The following is a 15336-nucleotide window of genomic DNA, read 5'->3' as shown; positions in this document are numbered from 1 at the left end:
TTTCTAATGTTGGGGTTTTTCTCAAATCTAAAAATTCCATAAATCTTAATATGGTAAAACATTGCTAAAAACAAAAAGTGCGGTAAAATATTCATTTGTTTTGATGCCCAAAAAATATTTTTATTCAGAGCGATTTTGACAGCATTCGCGCACACCAAATTAAGTTTGACTGGTACATAACTCCTTCAATTTAAATCAGATTTAAGCAATCTTGGATTTGAGAAAAAGACCAAATTAGAAAGTAGAAAATCGTACCTAACTTGACGAAAATCTAGTTGTTGTTCTTGAACTGGGGTGTTGACTTTTAATCCTTTTGGAATTTGATATTTTAACTATTTTTATTGGATTCAAATAAGGGGGTATTTGCTTATTTATGAATAATATCTTAAATAAATGAAATACAAAATTCATTTACTTAAATGATATTAGGCATAAATAAGTGTTTACCCTGATTTCTGGCATAAACAAGAGTCTGTCTGGGTTTCCTACTAAGTGAAACTCCTATTTGGACTTTGTTTTTGCAACATCTGATAGTGTCATTGTGTTTAAATGGCTTAAAATAGGTTGAGTACCTCAGCCCCAAAATAGGTCTAAAATCCAGCGAAACCAGCCATCGAGTTGGGGGGGGGGGGGGGAATTACTCTGACTCCTCGAGATGACCCAGGCGAGATCTCGACCTAACTCGCTATTTGGCCAGCTCAAAACCTGTACTCGAGAAGAGTTTTAGTTCCTTGGACGCAGAAGCTTAGGTTTGTTAACTCCCGATTGACTCGTTATACTAGACAATGGTGGAAATTCCATGAAGAGAAACTCAGATCTAGAAGATGTGAACCTAAGATTTGGGAAGAGATGAAGCACGAGTTGAAGAACAAGTACCTACCTGAATATATGCAAAGAAAGCTCTCCCTCCGACAAGATTACCACCAAAAGACATTACTGTTGAAGAGAACTTGAACCATTTATTGCAAAAGTTTGAAGCCATGGATGCTACCGTGGAAGTAGTTGAAGTTTTGAAGATGTAAGAGCAACAAGAGCCTGACTCAGTGATCACAGCCATTTATTCCATTTCAGAGATGTTGGTGTGTGAACCATAGTTTCAAAATGAATGGGCCGTTAATGCTGCCCTTGAAGAAGAAGAAGAGTGTGCAAACACCCTAGATGACAACAATGACATTTATGAGGTTAATGCTGATGTTCTTGTAATTTATGTCATCATGGAAGAGTCAATCCTTGATGTTTTGAATGTCAAGGCTTACATTGAAGAATTTGAAGCAAGTAAATTTGAGACAATGGACAATGTGGAATTTGGAACTACAAATGACAAGGTGGTTGAAGAAACCATTGAAGAGATTGTGAGCGACAAAAAAGAATTTAAGGAGTTAGAGTTTGAGGCAGAGCAGGTCGAAGGCACAACTGTAAAAAACCCCATTGACATGACTGTTGATTTCGAAGTTGAGCACATAAGGTGTGTCATGCCTCCAGAGTTCTTTAAAGAGAAAGTTCCATGCCTTGAAGATTACATTCCTTCCTAACATCCATGAGCTGCTTGAGTACTATTATGGGTTGAAGACAGATGTTCATCACACCAAGTTGATTCCTCCATTTTGCAAAATTCGAGAACGAATTTTTTTCCAGCAAGGGAGAATTGATGTAGATAAGTCACTTAGATGGCTTAATTATTGAAAATAAGCTTTGGGTTGGGTTATGTAGGTGTATCCCTATTATTGGGAAAGGAGGCCAAATCAAAATACAAAGAGATAGAGAGAGATGTATATCAATTATGGGGAAAAGAGCAAATCAGAATCCATAATATTGCAATCCCAATAATGTAAGACCAATTCAGAAGGGAATTAGTCACAAATAACACAAGAATAACCAGCAATACAAAACTCAGATTAGGGGTTGAACAAGAAATTAGGGGGTTAAGAGTTTTGTCAAACCAGCCAATGGAAAGGGGGTAAAAGGGGATTGAAGGAAGTGGAAGGTGAAGTGGAATGGAGGGAAAAAAGGAATCGAGTGGAGTAGGTGGTGTGATGGAATGGTGGTCAAAACCCAGTAGGATTTGAGGGATGGATATGGAGATACGTGGTTCAGATGTGACAGCAACAAATCAAGTTGCAGGTTCAGTAGTAGCCTTCAATCAATTGGTCACAACAGCAACAACAACAGTGATAATACTTTGGGCACTGGGAATGACAGCAATAGCCTTCAGATGGTCTTCACAATGGTTGTAATAGCCACAGAAACACAACAGCACAAAGAGATCGATGGAAAGGAAGAGAAGATGGAGATTATAGACATTAAAATGTTGGGATAGATGGATTTGGCTCTCCAAGTCAGGTTCCTTTAGCCCTTCAAGTCACAGAAAACTTGAGAAAAAAACATACTTGCAGCCAAAGCTTTTCATTCAACTTAATAAATCGTGCAGTGGCTGAGAACAGCCTTACAATTAAAAAGGAGCAAAAACTTGCTTCCCAAGAAAATAGAAATAGGGGCAAAACTTGCTTTCCAAGAAAAACAGAAATAGAAACTAAAGTATTGACTAAGGGCGTCTTTGGTATAGTTTTTACTTTTTATTTTTGCCTTAAAAATCGTTTTTGGTTGCGTTTGGTATGGTTTATGGAGCCTATTTCTATTTTAAAAAGAGTGAAAAAAATCAAAAACCAAAAATAGATCGAAAGTTGTTTATGGTTTTTGGCCAAAAATCACTTTTGATCATTTATGCGGGACTTTAATGAGCACGTGCTCATAGCTCTCAAAATCGAAGGGTGAGAGTGTCTTTTCATCGTTTAATTACGAATCTCCTGCTCCTTCTCCTCCTCCTCTTTCTTCTTCTTCTTCTTTCTGCAACCCATCCACCATCGGTACCCAATAGTTGTTTACCCCTTTATGATGACGGATACAACGAAGGATTTGATCTTTGTCGAGGGTCTCTGAAGTTTGAGAAGGTTTCAGGTAAAGGCAGCTGCTCACTGTGTTTAGGGTTTCTACTTCTTCTCTTTCCTCTGTATTGGATTTTATCCTCCCTTCTTCTGCAAAGCTTGGCTTCTTTTTATAAGCCATGAATGCCAAATTTTTACTAAAGAATGAATCACCACTTGTGAGTGTAAACTCTGAAGCTAAAGAGGGTTTATTTCTTTATAGGACTCGAGGGGAGTGTGTCTCTGTGATCTCTGCGTCTTAGTGTCACTGCGATTAATAGATCTAAGGCCTAATGGAACATTTTTATAGGGTTGGTTGATGGTGGCTTTGGGCTTTTTTCTAAGTGGAAGTACACTTCCAAAGAATAGCCTAAAGATAATACTAGAGGGTTGTAAAGACCTGATTCTATTGGATGGAAAGAATTGCAGTGGTTTTGAAGGGGATGAGGAAGAGATATTGAAGATGGCATCTCAGATCAAGACATCCATTTTTTTATGGTTCAGTATCTTTCTGCTTGGATCCTTTCAAATCATACTATAACCCCCATTTATTCTATCAAGCCATGAAAAATAGCTACTTCGTATCCAGAATCCTTAAGTCTTCAGCCTCCTCTAACCCCTTCTTTGAACTATCCGAGTATCTGAACACTTTAACCCTAACCATAACCACCTCAAAAGCTAGTGAAATCCTCAAAGCCCTTGAATTCTTCCGCTTCTGTTCCTCTTCAATCCCCGGTTATCGACATGATTGCTTCACCTACAATCGACTTCTTACCATTTTGGCCAAATCATCTGCACCCGATTCTATCCAACTTGTTCGTGGGATTGTTGATGAGATAGAACAATTGGGTATGAGGGGTAGCATTTCCACTGTCAATATCTTTATTCCAATTATTTTTCTATTCTATTAATCGAATTGACTGTATCAATTTGATTAATCTGGGCTTCTTCTCATTCCTTTCTGTTTTCACAGGAAGGAAGATGGGTGAAGAGGGAATCTCTTCATCCACCATTTCTTCAAAAATTATTCTACACATAGACATACCAAACCATTTATCATTCCATAGTCTATTATGTCTAATGTTTACCAAACGATTTTTAGTTTTTGATCAAAAATAGTTTTCATTAATGATTTTTGTTAAATAGACAAAAATCAAAATTAAAAACTATAAAAAAGAGAGCCTAAATCTGCAGAAATTAAAAACTTAGGAATATAAGATATCACGAGCTAAACAGGTGGGGACCACTAAAGTAACTTTCGGCCCACACCTGTAGTACAAAAAAGTGTTATAAAAATGACCATTAAACCCCCACGATTCTGGGTTTGAGAGACCCAGCAACTCCCAGCCCAGTTGGGCTGGCCCAATTTAAAGTTGGTTGGTCCTATGGCTCATGAGGTTGGTCCACCGATTGGTGAAGTGAACCAGCCCTTCTCCCAACACTCTTCCTAGAATATTTCTTGCCAAACAACTTGGCTTCTGCATCAACTCCCCTCCTCTTAAAATCATTCAGCTCCGATGAGACGAGGAATGACAGGTAGGCCTTAAAGAATTTAGAATCAAGGCACCTGAAATCATCCGCGTGGATCCACGTGCTGTCCTCGACTGGGCAACCCTTCCACTTGACTAGAAAAGAGTAGAATCCCTTACCACCCCTCATCATAGTATACTTATTATCAAGTACTTCCTCAATGGCATCTTCTGTAGGGGAGATAAATTTGGGCAACCGTAGAGCATGGGCAGAATCTCCTTCATCTGAATGATGCCCAAGATAGAGAGTAAGGTCTGCCACGTTGAATACATTGTTGATCTTCATGTCATGTAGCAGCTCCAGCATGTATGCATTGGTCCCAACACGCTTTAGTACTTTAAAAGGCCCCATTTTTCTTGGATGCAGCTTATGATTGGCACCTGGAGGGTACCTTTCAGCAGCTATGCGCACCATGACCAAATCTCCGGGTTGAAATTCAACATATCTGCAATGGCAATTGACAGCAGCTTGGTACCCTTAATTGCTGATTGCTATACGGCGGCGAACGACAGCATACACATCAGTAATATGAAGTAGAAACTCATCAGCCTCAATGCTAACTCTAGCTTGAGGTGGCAAAGGCACTAGATCCACTAGTCGCTTGGGCTGCAATCCAAAGACTATCTCAAATGGCGTTCTTCCAGTCGTCCGGTTAATAGAGCTATTGTAAGCAAACTCAACTATATCAAGGATAGAGGGCCAAGTCTTCTCATGATCACGAACAAGGCAACGGAGAAGATTCCCTAAGCTCCTATTAACTACTTCTGTCCGTCTGTTTGAGGATGAAAGGCCGTTGAAAACTTCAGCTTGGTGTTAGTTTTTAGCCACAAGGACTTCCAAAAATAACTCATGAACTTAACGGCACGATCAGACACAATAGATTCAGGCAGGCCATGAATACGCACAACTTCCTTAAAGAAAATCTTTGCTACGTGGCTGGCATCCATGGTCTTCTTAAAAGGAATAAAGTGCGTCATTTTGGATAAACGATTCACCACTACAAAGATTGAGTCATATCGCTCATGCGTAGGAGGGAGACCAAGGACGAAGTCCATTCTAATATGCTGCCAGGGAGCATGAGGAACAAGCAATGCAGAAGCCAAGTTGTTTGGCAAGAAATATTCTAGGAAGAGTCTTGGGAGAAGGGCTGGTTCACTTCACCAATCGGTGGACGAACCCCATGAGCCATAGGGCCAGCCCAACTAGGCTGAGAGTTGCTGGGTCTCTCAAACCCAGAATCGTGGGGTTATAATTATCATTTTTATGACACTTTTTAATACTACAGGTGTGGGCCGAAAGTTACTTTAGTGGTCCCCACCTTTGTAGCTAGTAATATCTTATATTCCTAAGTTTCCAATTTCTGTTTTTCTTGGGAAGCAAGTTTTGCCCCTATTTCTATTTTCTTGGGAAGCAAGTTTTTGCTCCTTTTTAATTGTAAGGGTGTTCTCAGCCACCCCGCGATTTATTAAATTGAATGAAAAGCTTTGGCTGCAAGTATGTTTTCTTCTCAAGTTTTGTGCAACTTGAAGGGCTGAAAGAGCCTGACTGGGAGAGCCAAATTCATCTATCCCAACCTTCTAATTTCTATAATCTCCATCTTCTCTTCCTTTCCATCGATCTCTTTGTGCTGCTGTGTTTCTGTGGCTATTACAACCACTGTGAAGACCATCCGAAGGCTGCTGCTGTCATTTCCAGTGCCCAATGTATTGTTGTTGTTGTTGCTGCTGTTGTGACCAATCGATTGAAGGCTACTGCTGAACCTGCAACTTGATTTGTTGCTGCCACATCTGAACCACATATCTCCATATCCATCCATCAAATCCTACTGGGTTTCGACCACCATTCCATCACACCACCTACTCCACTCGATTCCTTTTTTCCCTCCATTCCACTTCACCTTCCACTTCCTTCGATTCCCTTTTACCCCCTTTTCACTGGCTGGTTTGACAACTCTTAACCCCCTAATTTCTGGTTCAAACCCTAATCTGGGTTTTGTATTGCTGGTTATTCCTGGGTTATTTGGGACTAATTCCCTCTTGAATTGGTCTTACATTATTTGGTATCAGAGCTATGGGTGATGAGGAGAGTTCCAACAATCCTCCCCATGCTCTGTTGACTGATAACGAGCTGGCTGTAGCTATTCGACAGTTGACCGCAGATATGGCAAACTTGAAGAGGACTACTCTACAATTGACAACTGATATGCAGGATATGAAAGAACAATCAGGTCAGCCTACTGTAGGCAGATCCCCACCTCGCCCTAACTACCCTCATCTGCCCCAAAGAATACAACGCACCCAATACAAAGATGATGAAGAAGCCAGTGGTTATGGTGCTAGACAGCGAGACGACAAACACAAAGTCATGTTGGAGCTGCGAGATTACAACAGGAAATCTGACCCTGTTGTGTTTTACGATTGGCTGTGCACATTTGACGACTACTTTGACTGGTTTACGTTGACGGAGGAACGTAAGCTTAAGCTGGTCCATACAAGGCTGATTGGACCAACAAAGGAGTGGGGGAGGAAAACCGAAGACAGACTACACCGCCAACATATGGAGCCTACTACGTGGGAGGAGATGAAGGACCTTCTAAGGGCAAAATACCTACCTTCCACCTTCCGTAGAAGGTTGCATGATCAACTCAACACTCTTCGACAAGGGACCATGTCAGTTGAGGAGTACATGGACAAGTTCAATAACTTGGTTTCCCACATTGGAGTTGATGAGGAGGACGAGCAGCTGCTGTCCCTTTTTTATGTTGGAACTTAAAATTGAAATACGGGACAAAATTGGAGTGGTGCCCATCAATGAACAATGGCCTCTATGATTGTTTTGAGAAGGCCCATGAAGCTGAAGATTTACTGAAAGCAACCCCAAGGCGATACAATGTACAAGTTGCTGAAGCAAAGAAAACTTTCGGCCCACACTTGTAGTACAAAAAAGTGTCATAAAAATAACAAGTATAACCCCCACGATTCTAGGTTTGAGAGACCGAGCAACTCCCAACCCAGTTGGTTGGCCCTATGGCTCATGGAGTTGGTCCACCAATTGGTGAAGGGAACCAGCCCTTCTCCCAAGACTCTTCCTAGAATATTTCTTGCCAAACAACTTGACTTCTGCATTAGCTCCCCACCTCTTAGAATCATTCATCTCCGATAAATGGAGGAATGACATGTAGGCCTTAAAGAGTTCAAAATCAAGGCGCCTGAAATCATCCGTGTGGATCCACGTGCTGTCCTCGACTGGGCAACCCTTCCACTTGACTAGAAAAAAGTAGAATCCCTTACCACCCGTTACCATAGTATACTTATTATCAAGTACTTCCTCAATGGCATCTTCTGTAGGGGAGATAAATGGGGGAAACCGTAGAGCATGGGCAGAATCTCCTTCGTCTGAATGATGCCCAAGATAGAGAGTAAGGTCTGCCACGTTGAATACATTGTTGATCTTCATGTCAAGTGGCAGCTCCAGCATGTATGCATTGGTCCCAACACGCTTTAGTACTTTAAAAGGCCCCATTTTTCTTGGATGCAGCTTATGAATGCCACCTGGAGGGTACCTTTCAGCAGCTATGTGCACCATGACCAAATCTCCGGGTTGAAATTCAACATATCTGTGATGGCAATTGACAGCAGCTTAGTACCCTTAATTGTTGATTGCTATACGGCGGCGAACGATAGCATACACATCAGTAATATGACGTAGAAACTCATCAGCCTCAATGCTAACTCTAGCTTGAGGTGGCAAAGGCACTAGATCCACTGGTCGCTTGGGCTGCAATCCAAGGACTATCTCAAATGGCGTCCTTCCAGTCGTCCGGTTAATAGAGCTGTTGTAAGCAAACTCAGCTATATCAAGGATAGAGTGCCAAGTCTTCTCATGATCACGAACAAGGCAACGGAGAAGATTCCCTAAGCTCCTATTAACTACTTCGGTCTGTCCGTCCGTCCGTCCATTTGAGAATGAAAGGCTGTTGAAAACTTCAGCTTGGTGTTAGTTTTTAGGCACAAGGTCTTCCAAAAATAACTCATGAACTTAACGTCACGATCAGACACAATAGATTCAGGCAGACCATGAATACGCACAACTTCCTTGAAGAAAATCTTTGCTACGTGGCTGGCATCCATGGTCTTCTTAAAAGGAATAAAGTGCGTCATTTCGGAGAAACGATCCACCATTACAAAGATTGAATCATATCCCTCACGTGTAGGAGGGAGACCAAGGACGAAGTCCACGCTAATATGCTGCCAGGAAGCATGAGGAACAAGCAATGCAGAAGCCAAGTTATTTGGCAAGAAATATTCTAGGAAGAGTCTTGGGAGAAGGGCTGGTTCACTTCACCAATCGGTGGACCAACCCCATGAACCATAGGGCCAGCCCAACTTTAAATTGGGCCAATCCAACTTAGCTGGGAGTTGCTGGGTTACTCAAACCCAGAATCGTGGGGGTATAATTGTCATTTTTATGACATTTTTGCATACTACAGGTGTGGGCCAAAAGTTACTTTAGTGGTCCCCACCTGTGTAGCCAGTAATATCTTATATTCCTAAGTTTCTAATTTCTGCAGATTTAGTCAATACTTGGTTTCTATTTCTGTTTTTTTTGGGAAGCAAGTTTTACCCCTATTTATGTTTTTCTTAGGAAGCAAGTTTAGTTTTGCCCTTATTTATGTTTTCTTGGGAAGCAAGTTTTTGCTCCTTTTTAATTGTAAGGTTGTTCTCAGCCACCCCGTGATTTATTAAGTTGAATGAAAAGCTTTGGCTGCAAGTATGTTTTCTTCTCAAGTTTTGTGTGACTTGAAGGGCTGAAGGAGCCTAGCTGAGAGAGCCAAATCCACCTATCCCAACCTTCTAATTTCTATAATCTCCATCTTCTCTTCCTTTCCATCGATCTCTTTGTGCCGCTGTGTTGCTGTGGCTATTACAACCACTGTAAAGACCATCCGAAGGCTGCTGCTGTCATTTCCAGTGCCCAAAGTATTGTTGTTGTTGTTGTTGCTGTTGTGACCAATTGATTGAAGGCTACTACTGAACCTGCAACTTGATTTGTTGCTGTCACATCTGAACCACGTATCTCCATATCCATCCATCAAAACCTACTGGGTTTTGACCACCATTCCATCACACCACCTACTCCACTCGATTCCTTTTTTCCCTCCATTCCACTTCACCTTCCACTTCCTTCGATCCCCTTTTACCCCCTTTCCAGTGGCTGGTTTGACAAAACTCTTAACCCTCCAGTTTCTGGTTCAACCCCTTATCTGAGTTTTGTATTGCTGGTTATTCCTGGGTTATTTGGGACTAATTCCTTTCTGAATTGGTCTTACATTATTTGGTATCCGAGCTATGGGTGATGAGGAGAGTTCCAACAATCCTCCCCATGCTCCGTTGACTGATAACGAGCTGGCTGTAGCTATTCTACAGTTGATCGCAGCCCCCAAAAGGATAAACTTAACGTTTTAATAATTTGTTAAAATTAAATAACAAGATCTGACGTTCTAAAGAAGCTGGTCAAAAGCTTCCAATTTAGAAAAGATGTTTCAACGCCCCAATTTCGTTTGAAGAAAATGTGGAGTATTAACACCATGATTTAAAGTATCGGGTATCGAGAATCGTATCGTAAGAGGATTTTAAGATATCGTAACGCAGAGACGCAAGATACGCTAGATACATATGGAAATGGTCAAGAAACACATGGAATGCTTAGGACTTATGTGATATACAGTTTTGAAGCATAAAACACTATAAATTAGTAATATTAAAAATATATCATGTATAAAAAGGAGAACAAAGTATGATAAGACAAATCCATTTATTTGATTATATATAAAAGATGATGTTTCTTAAATGTACTAATACCAAAAAAAATTAGGAAAGGGAATTTTTTAAGACTACAAAAAAATCATCAAGACTTCAATCAGATTTCCATTTGTTAAGAGTTAAATAAATAGATTCTTTTGAGTGGGAGGCGATGTTCCAGTCGAGGTTTGCGTGAGGGATAAGGCAATGAAAGAAGACGTGAGAGTCAAGCATCAGGTCGATTGTGTATTATTAAAGCTGTTCCGGATTGTGCAGAGCAAGTATTTTGTTCTTGATCTCTTGCTTCAGGATCAGATGGATCAGAGATTGGACAGTTTCGATCTGTAGGAGCCATAGTTATCAAGGCGTCGCCTCTCCTTGGTCGCCTTGGACGCCTTGCCACCATATCGGTGTCGCCTTGATTTTGCCCTCTGAAAACACCATGGTCGCCTCCCCGCCTTGATAACTATGGTAGGAGCATAAAATCAAGCCAGATTGCCACAACACAATTCTGCTCCCAAACAAATCCTGAAGAACACAAAATTAGTAGAATCACTCCTGCGGAGTGTTACCAATCGGATCCCTAGTGAGCTCATCTGCTCTCTTCTCCATCCAAGATATAGAAAACTTGGCACAATAGACAGAACGGATTCCTTCACATTCACCAACTCTCCTAAAACAGACTTCTTTTTGTCTCTGCTACAGATTTTAAAAGATCCAACTGTTTTTGCTTCTGAAAATAATCTAACATTTTTTTATAGATTCAGATACCTTCTCATTCTTAACCAAAAGTGATTCATGCCCCCAATAAGGTTTTGTGTGGGGAAGGAGGCAGTATCAATTCCCCCAAAAGCAAAGCCCCCCAAACCAAACACAGTGCAACGGACAAGTTAAAATGACATTTGCATAACTAATAGCATATACGCATTAAAAAGAAGAGAGAAGTTGATCATGATATCTATAAAATTATTTAAGTGATGCATATAATTAAAGAGGAAAAAATTGAATGTGATATCTACCAAAAGATTCAAGTATGATGACAGACACAAGACTTGCGAACAGGAAGCAAAGATAAGGAGTAAAAACAATTATCAATCCCAAAGGAGAGGATTAACGAAATTACCGGATTTCCCCATCCTCTCCAAGCTCCCCATCTTCAAGCTCCTCATAACCACCGTTTCTCCGGGAACTATCTCTGTGATCTCTCTTATGTCTCTTATGCCTGCTTTCATTATCTGATTCTGGAGAGTGTGCATGCTGCCCGATAGATAACACCAATATCATAATGTAGTTCAAGATGCTCAAACGTAATCACAAAAACAAGTCTAATTTTCCATGTAATCTAAATTCTAAATAATTGATGAATGAACACATCACAACGACCATACCTTCTTCGATTTTTTCCTATCACTGCCATGCCTACGGGACTTTTTAGACTCCTCTTTCTCATCCTTTTCAGAATTAACTTCATCGGCTGCACTATGATGCCTCTTCCGGTGTTTCCTGTCCTTGTCTTTCTCCCTCTTTTTTTCCTCTTTGGAGACGTAATTGTCAGTTACATCAACATTTTCACTCTCAATTTCATCCTTCTTGGATCTTTCCTTTCCCTTGTCCCTTTCACGTTCTCTCTCTTTTTCCTTTCTCTCTTTCTCCTTCCTTTTCTCTTTCTCCTCTCTCTCTTTTTCTTTTTTGGCCTGCATAAGAAAGCAGCTCAAAAAATTACAATAACTAAACAGGTTAAAGAAGATGAACTAGATGCAACGTAAAACATTAAAATTCGTTAGCATAATAAACATCACTTGACGGCATGTTTATTTTGCTGCTGTAATTGTAAAGATGGTGTTATCTGTTATGTACAAGGCTTAACTGAGTGAAAGGGTTTTTTTAAGACTACAAGACAATCATCAAGACTTCAATCAGGTTCCCATTTGTTAAGAGTAAATAAATAGATTCTTCTTTCAATCTTTCCCCACCTCCGTTTCAATCTGAACTAGAGAACAAAGATAATGACCCTAAAATCACGACGTCTAGGCAAACCAAGGCGGTCGAGGGGGTCAAAAAACTAAGGCAGTACCAACAGGTACAGCCTAGGCAACCAAAGCGCCATCCAAAAAAATGCCTGGACGCCTTGACAACTATTCATAAGATTCTGTTCTTAACAATTATCATACATAATTAAGGGAACATGCTGCGTTTTTTCCCATCGAATTAATCAATACAATATCATTATATTTGCAACACAAATAGGTGTTAATGATCAACCATCAAAATATTATGAAGAGCTACTGATCGATAATCCAAATAATATTAACATTCCCATAATAAGAGCAAAAAAAATCCTGCCTGAAAACATAGGTCTAAGGTACCTTTTCTTCCTCCCTCTTGCGCTCTTTCTCTCTTGCCTTTTCTTGCAAACGTGTGACATACTCCTCAAAGATCTCCCTTCTGAAGTTCTCCTCCCCAATTGCTCTAACCAAGTAAAAGTCACCAGAAAATGTATAAAACCAGAAGTTCAAAATTGGGACTCGGGAGTGTAATAGCATTACAAAAACTAATATTCCATTATTCCATACCTATACTCTTGACTGTCTTCAAAAAGTGATTTGGAGCCTTCCCATATAGAAGATGCAGTTATTTCCTACAATAATGCAAAACAATTAGTAAATTACTTGCATCAACAAATGCTAAAATTTGGTCAAGCATTGCTCTTTCAAGCAAGTCACTATCACTATTTAAGATGTTACATTTTCAATACCTTGATAGAGTGTAATAGATCAGAGAAATCATCTGCCAACCGTTGACGCTTTTTGGCTTCCTTCTCCTCCTTTTCCTTGATTCTTTCGATTAACTCCTGGAATACAAGCTGCAAGCAGTAACAAAATTCAAATATCATACTTGACCCTTTTCACAGACAGGAATGAGGATATTAAGTATACTAAATGGAAACTGTCGGTGATTGGTAGCAGAAAAGGTGAAAAACTACACGGGGTCATAAGCCAGTGCTAGAGACAGGATAGAAAATGCAAAACTAATATTACTTAAACCTCAGCTAGTTACAGATTTAGGCTCACCATATCAAACCAAACTTTTAGTTACAAGGTGACTCATGATGCTTCTCAACCATTGGAAAGACAAGACATCAAGAATTGGATAGCAATAAACATTTTTCTTAAACTATTACAGCATTATGTTAAGGTGTTTCACTCAACCAAAATGTGAGATGCATGCCTCATAGAAGGAAGCAGATGAGATTCACAAGCACAACATTTTGATAATAACAGTAAAATACTAAAATCATACCAAAGAGTGAAAATGACAGGAAATCAACACATTACATGATCTCCTTGTCGAATGATTAACAATAAGGAAATTCATAATAAAGAAAATATCAGCTATATTATCATGGTATCCTTCCAATGGTAGGATATAGAAGTTGCAGCCGACTGCAATACATGATAAATTATATTCAAATGTACACGAACATAACTAATATAAATGAATGATCGAGCAATTAAAGCAAGAAAGGAACTACTTTTGGACCAAAGAGAGAAGTATGATAAGGACACTTCAGAAAGGAACCAACCCCACCCTCCCATCCCCAAAAACTCATACACATATGTGCACACAAAAAATACCAATATGAAAAAACCCAAAAAAACAAGGGAGAAATAACTCACTGGATAAGACCAAGGAAACTTTTGGATAACATAAAATAAATAGAAATCACCTGAGTATCACATGATCAGAGGAGCAAACAATGTTGGTTGAATAGAATTCTAAAAGTGCTCTTAAAGAAAAATTATAAGTAGCACAGAACTAAACCAAAAAATTAATTATTTGGTGTCAGCCGAAGAAGAAAAGTATCTCTACCAGTGACACAAACTAACCAAAGTTACCTAACCAATCATCATTATGTTATTTTAAAAAGGGTTTTTGATAAATGCCCCCCTGAAAATGCCCATTTGTCCAAATGCCCCCCTACAACTTTTCTAATTGCAAACTCCCCCTAATTTCAAAACATTGTAGCACTTTGGTCCCTGCCTTTACTTTGGGACGTTAGATATTAGTTTTAAGGAAACTAATGACCAAAATGACCTTCTGCTAATAACCCACCAAAATTAAAGAATAAAATGACCAAAATGCCCTCATCTTCCCCAAATCGATTACGATTGAAACTGAAAAAATTTTCCCCAAATTGGTTAGGGTTTGAACCCATCTGGAAAACAAGAGATCAGAATTGGTAATGACGACTCAATACAATCATCAATCTAGAGCAGATTTCTAACCTGCAAATAAACCCAATAATGAACCCTCCCTGAATCTAACCCCAACTACAAACCCCTGATACCAGAATCCTGCAAAAATTACAGTAACTTCATATGGAATATACAATTGGATTAGGAAATCCAACAAAACCCTCAGAGATAATGCATAAAGCGAGTTGGAAATGGACCAAACCCAAAAGAAGCCTTCATTTTTCTTCTGTCTGTTCACTTATGTTGATTTATGTGGGTTTGTTTTTGCATTACAAGTAAAAGAAAGGTGAAAACGATTGGGGCAAGAAAGAGAGAGAAACGGAAACAGAAAAAAAAATGATGCCCAAAAACAGATGTTCCTGGTGCTGGTTCTCAACGGTGGTGCAGTTCCAGAAACTACTAATAAGCAGCAAAGTAATAAAAAAGGAGAAACTTTCATAAAAAATAAAAAAAAGAGAGATTGATCGAACAAAATCTGGAAATCTGGTATACCTATAATCGCGTCACAAAATTCACAGCCCATTACAGGAAGAAAAAAAAACAACTAAAAGCATCACCTTCCATTTGAGGACCAGCCAAACTGCTCCAAAAGGAAGCAGAAAACAGAGCTTGTATCCAGAAAAATAAACCTTTATAAATTATTTTTTTTTTTAAAAACTGTTATTTCTTTAAAAAACAGATGTTATGCTTTTATACCCAGACGAGCAAGTTATGCTTTTATCCGATCAATTCTGATCTCTTGCTTTCCAAATGGGTTCAAACCCTAACCAATTTGGGGAAAATTTTTTCAGTTTCAACCCTAATCGATTTGGGGAAGATGAGGGCATT

At 39.5% G+C, this 15336-nt stretch overlaps 1 protein-coding gene across 4 annotated transcripts in view; it reads right to left on the bottom strand.

Moving 5' to 3' along the window:
- Positions 1 to 15336, bottom strand: part of LOC122662291 (pre-mRNA-processing protein 40A-like) — a 48193-nt gene that overhangs the window by 12836 nt on the left and 20021 nt on the right. For all 4 annotated transcript variants that reach the window (XM_043857883.1, XM_043857905.1, XM_043857889.1 and 1 more), the window contains 5 exons: positions 13008 to 13115; positions 12826 to 12890; positions 12619 to 12721; positions 11641 to 11946; positions 11376 to 11509 (listed from right to left, as the gene is read on the bottom strand). In XM_043857883.1, coding sequence (XP_043713818.1) covers positions 11376 to 11509; positions 11641 to 11946; positions 12619 to 12721; positions 12826 to 12890; positions 13008 to 13115 — 716 coding nt within the window. The remainder of the gene's footprint in view (positions 1 to 11375; positions 11510 to 11640; positions 11947 to 12618; positions 12722 to 12825; positions 12891 to 13007; positions 13116 to 15336) is intronic.

This window comes from Telopea speciosissima, chromosome 1, assembly GCF_018873765.1.
Source record: "Telopea speciosissima isolate NSW1024214 ecotype Mountain lineage chromosome 1, Tspe_v1, whole genome shotgun sequence".
Taxonomy (NCBI): Eukaryota; Viridiplantae; Streptophyta; class Magnoliopsida; order Proteales; family Proteaceae; genus Telopea; species Telopea speciosissima.
This window is presented reverse-complemented; position numbering and strand designations above follow the sequence as displayed.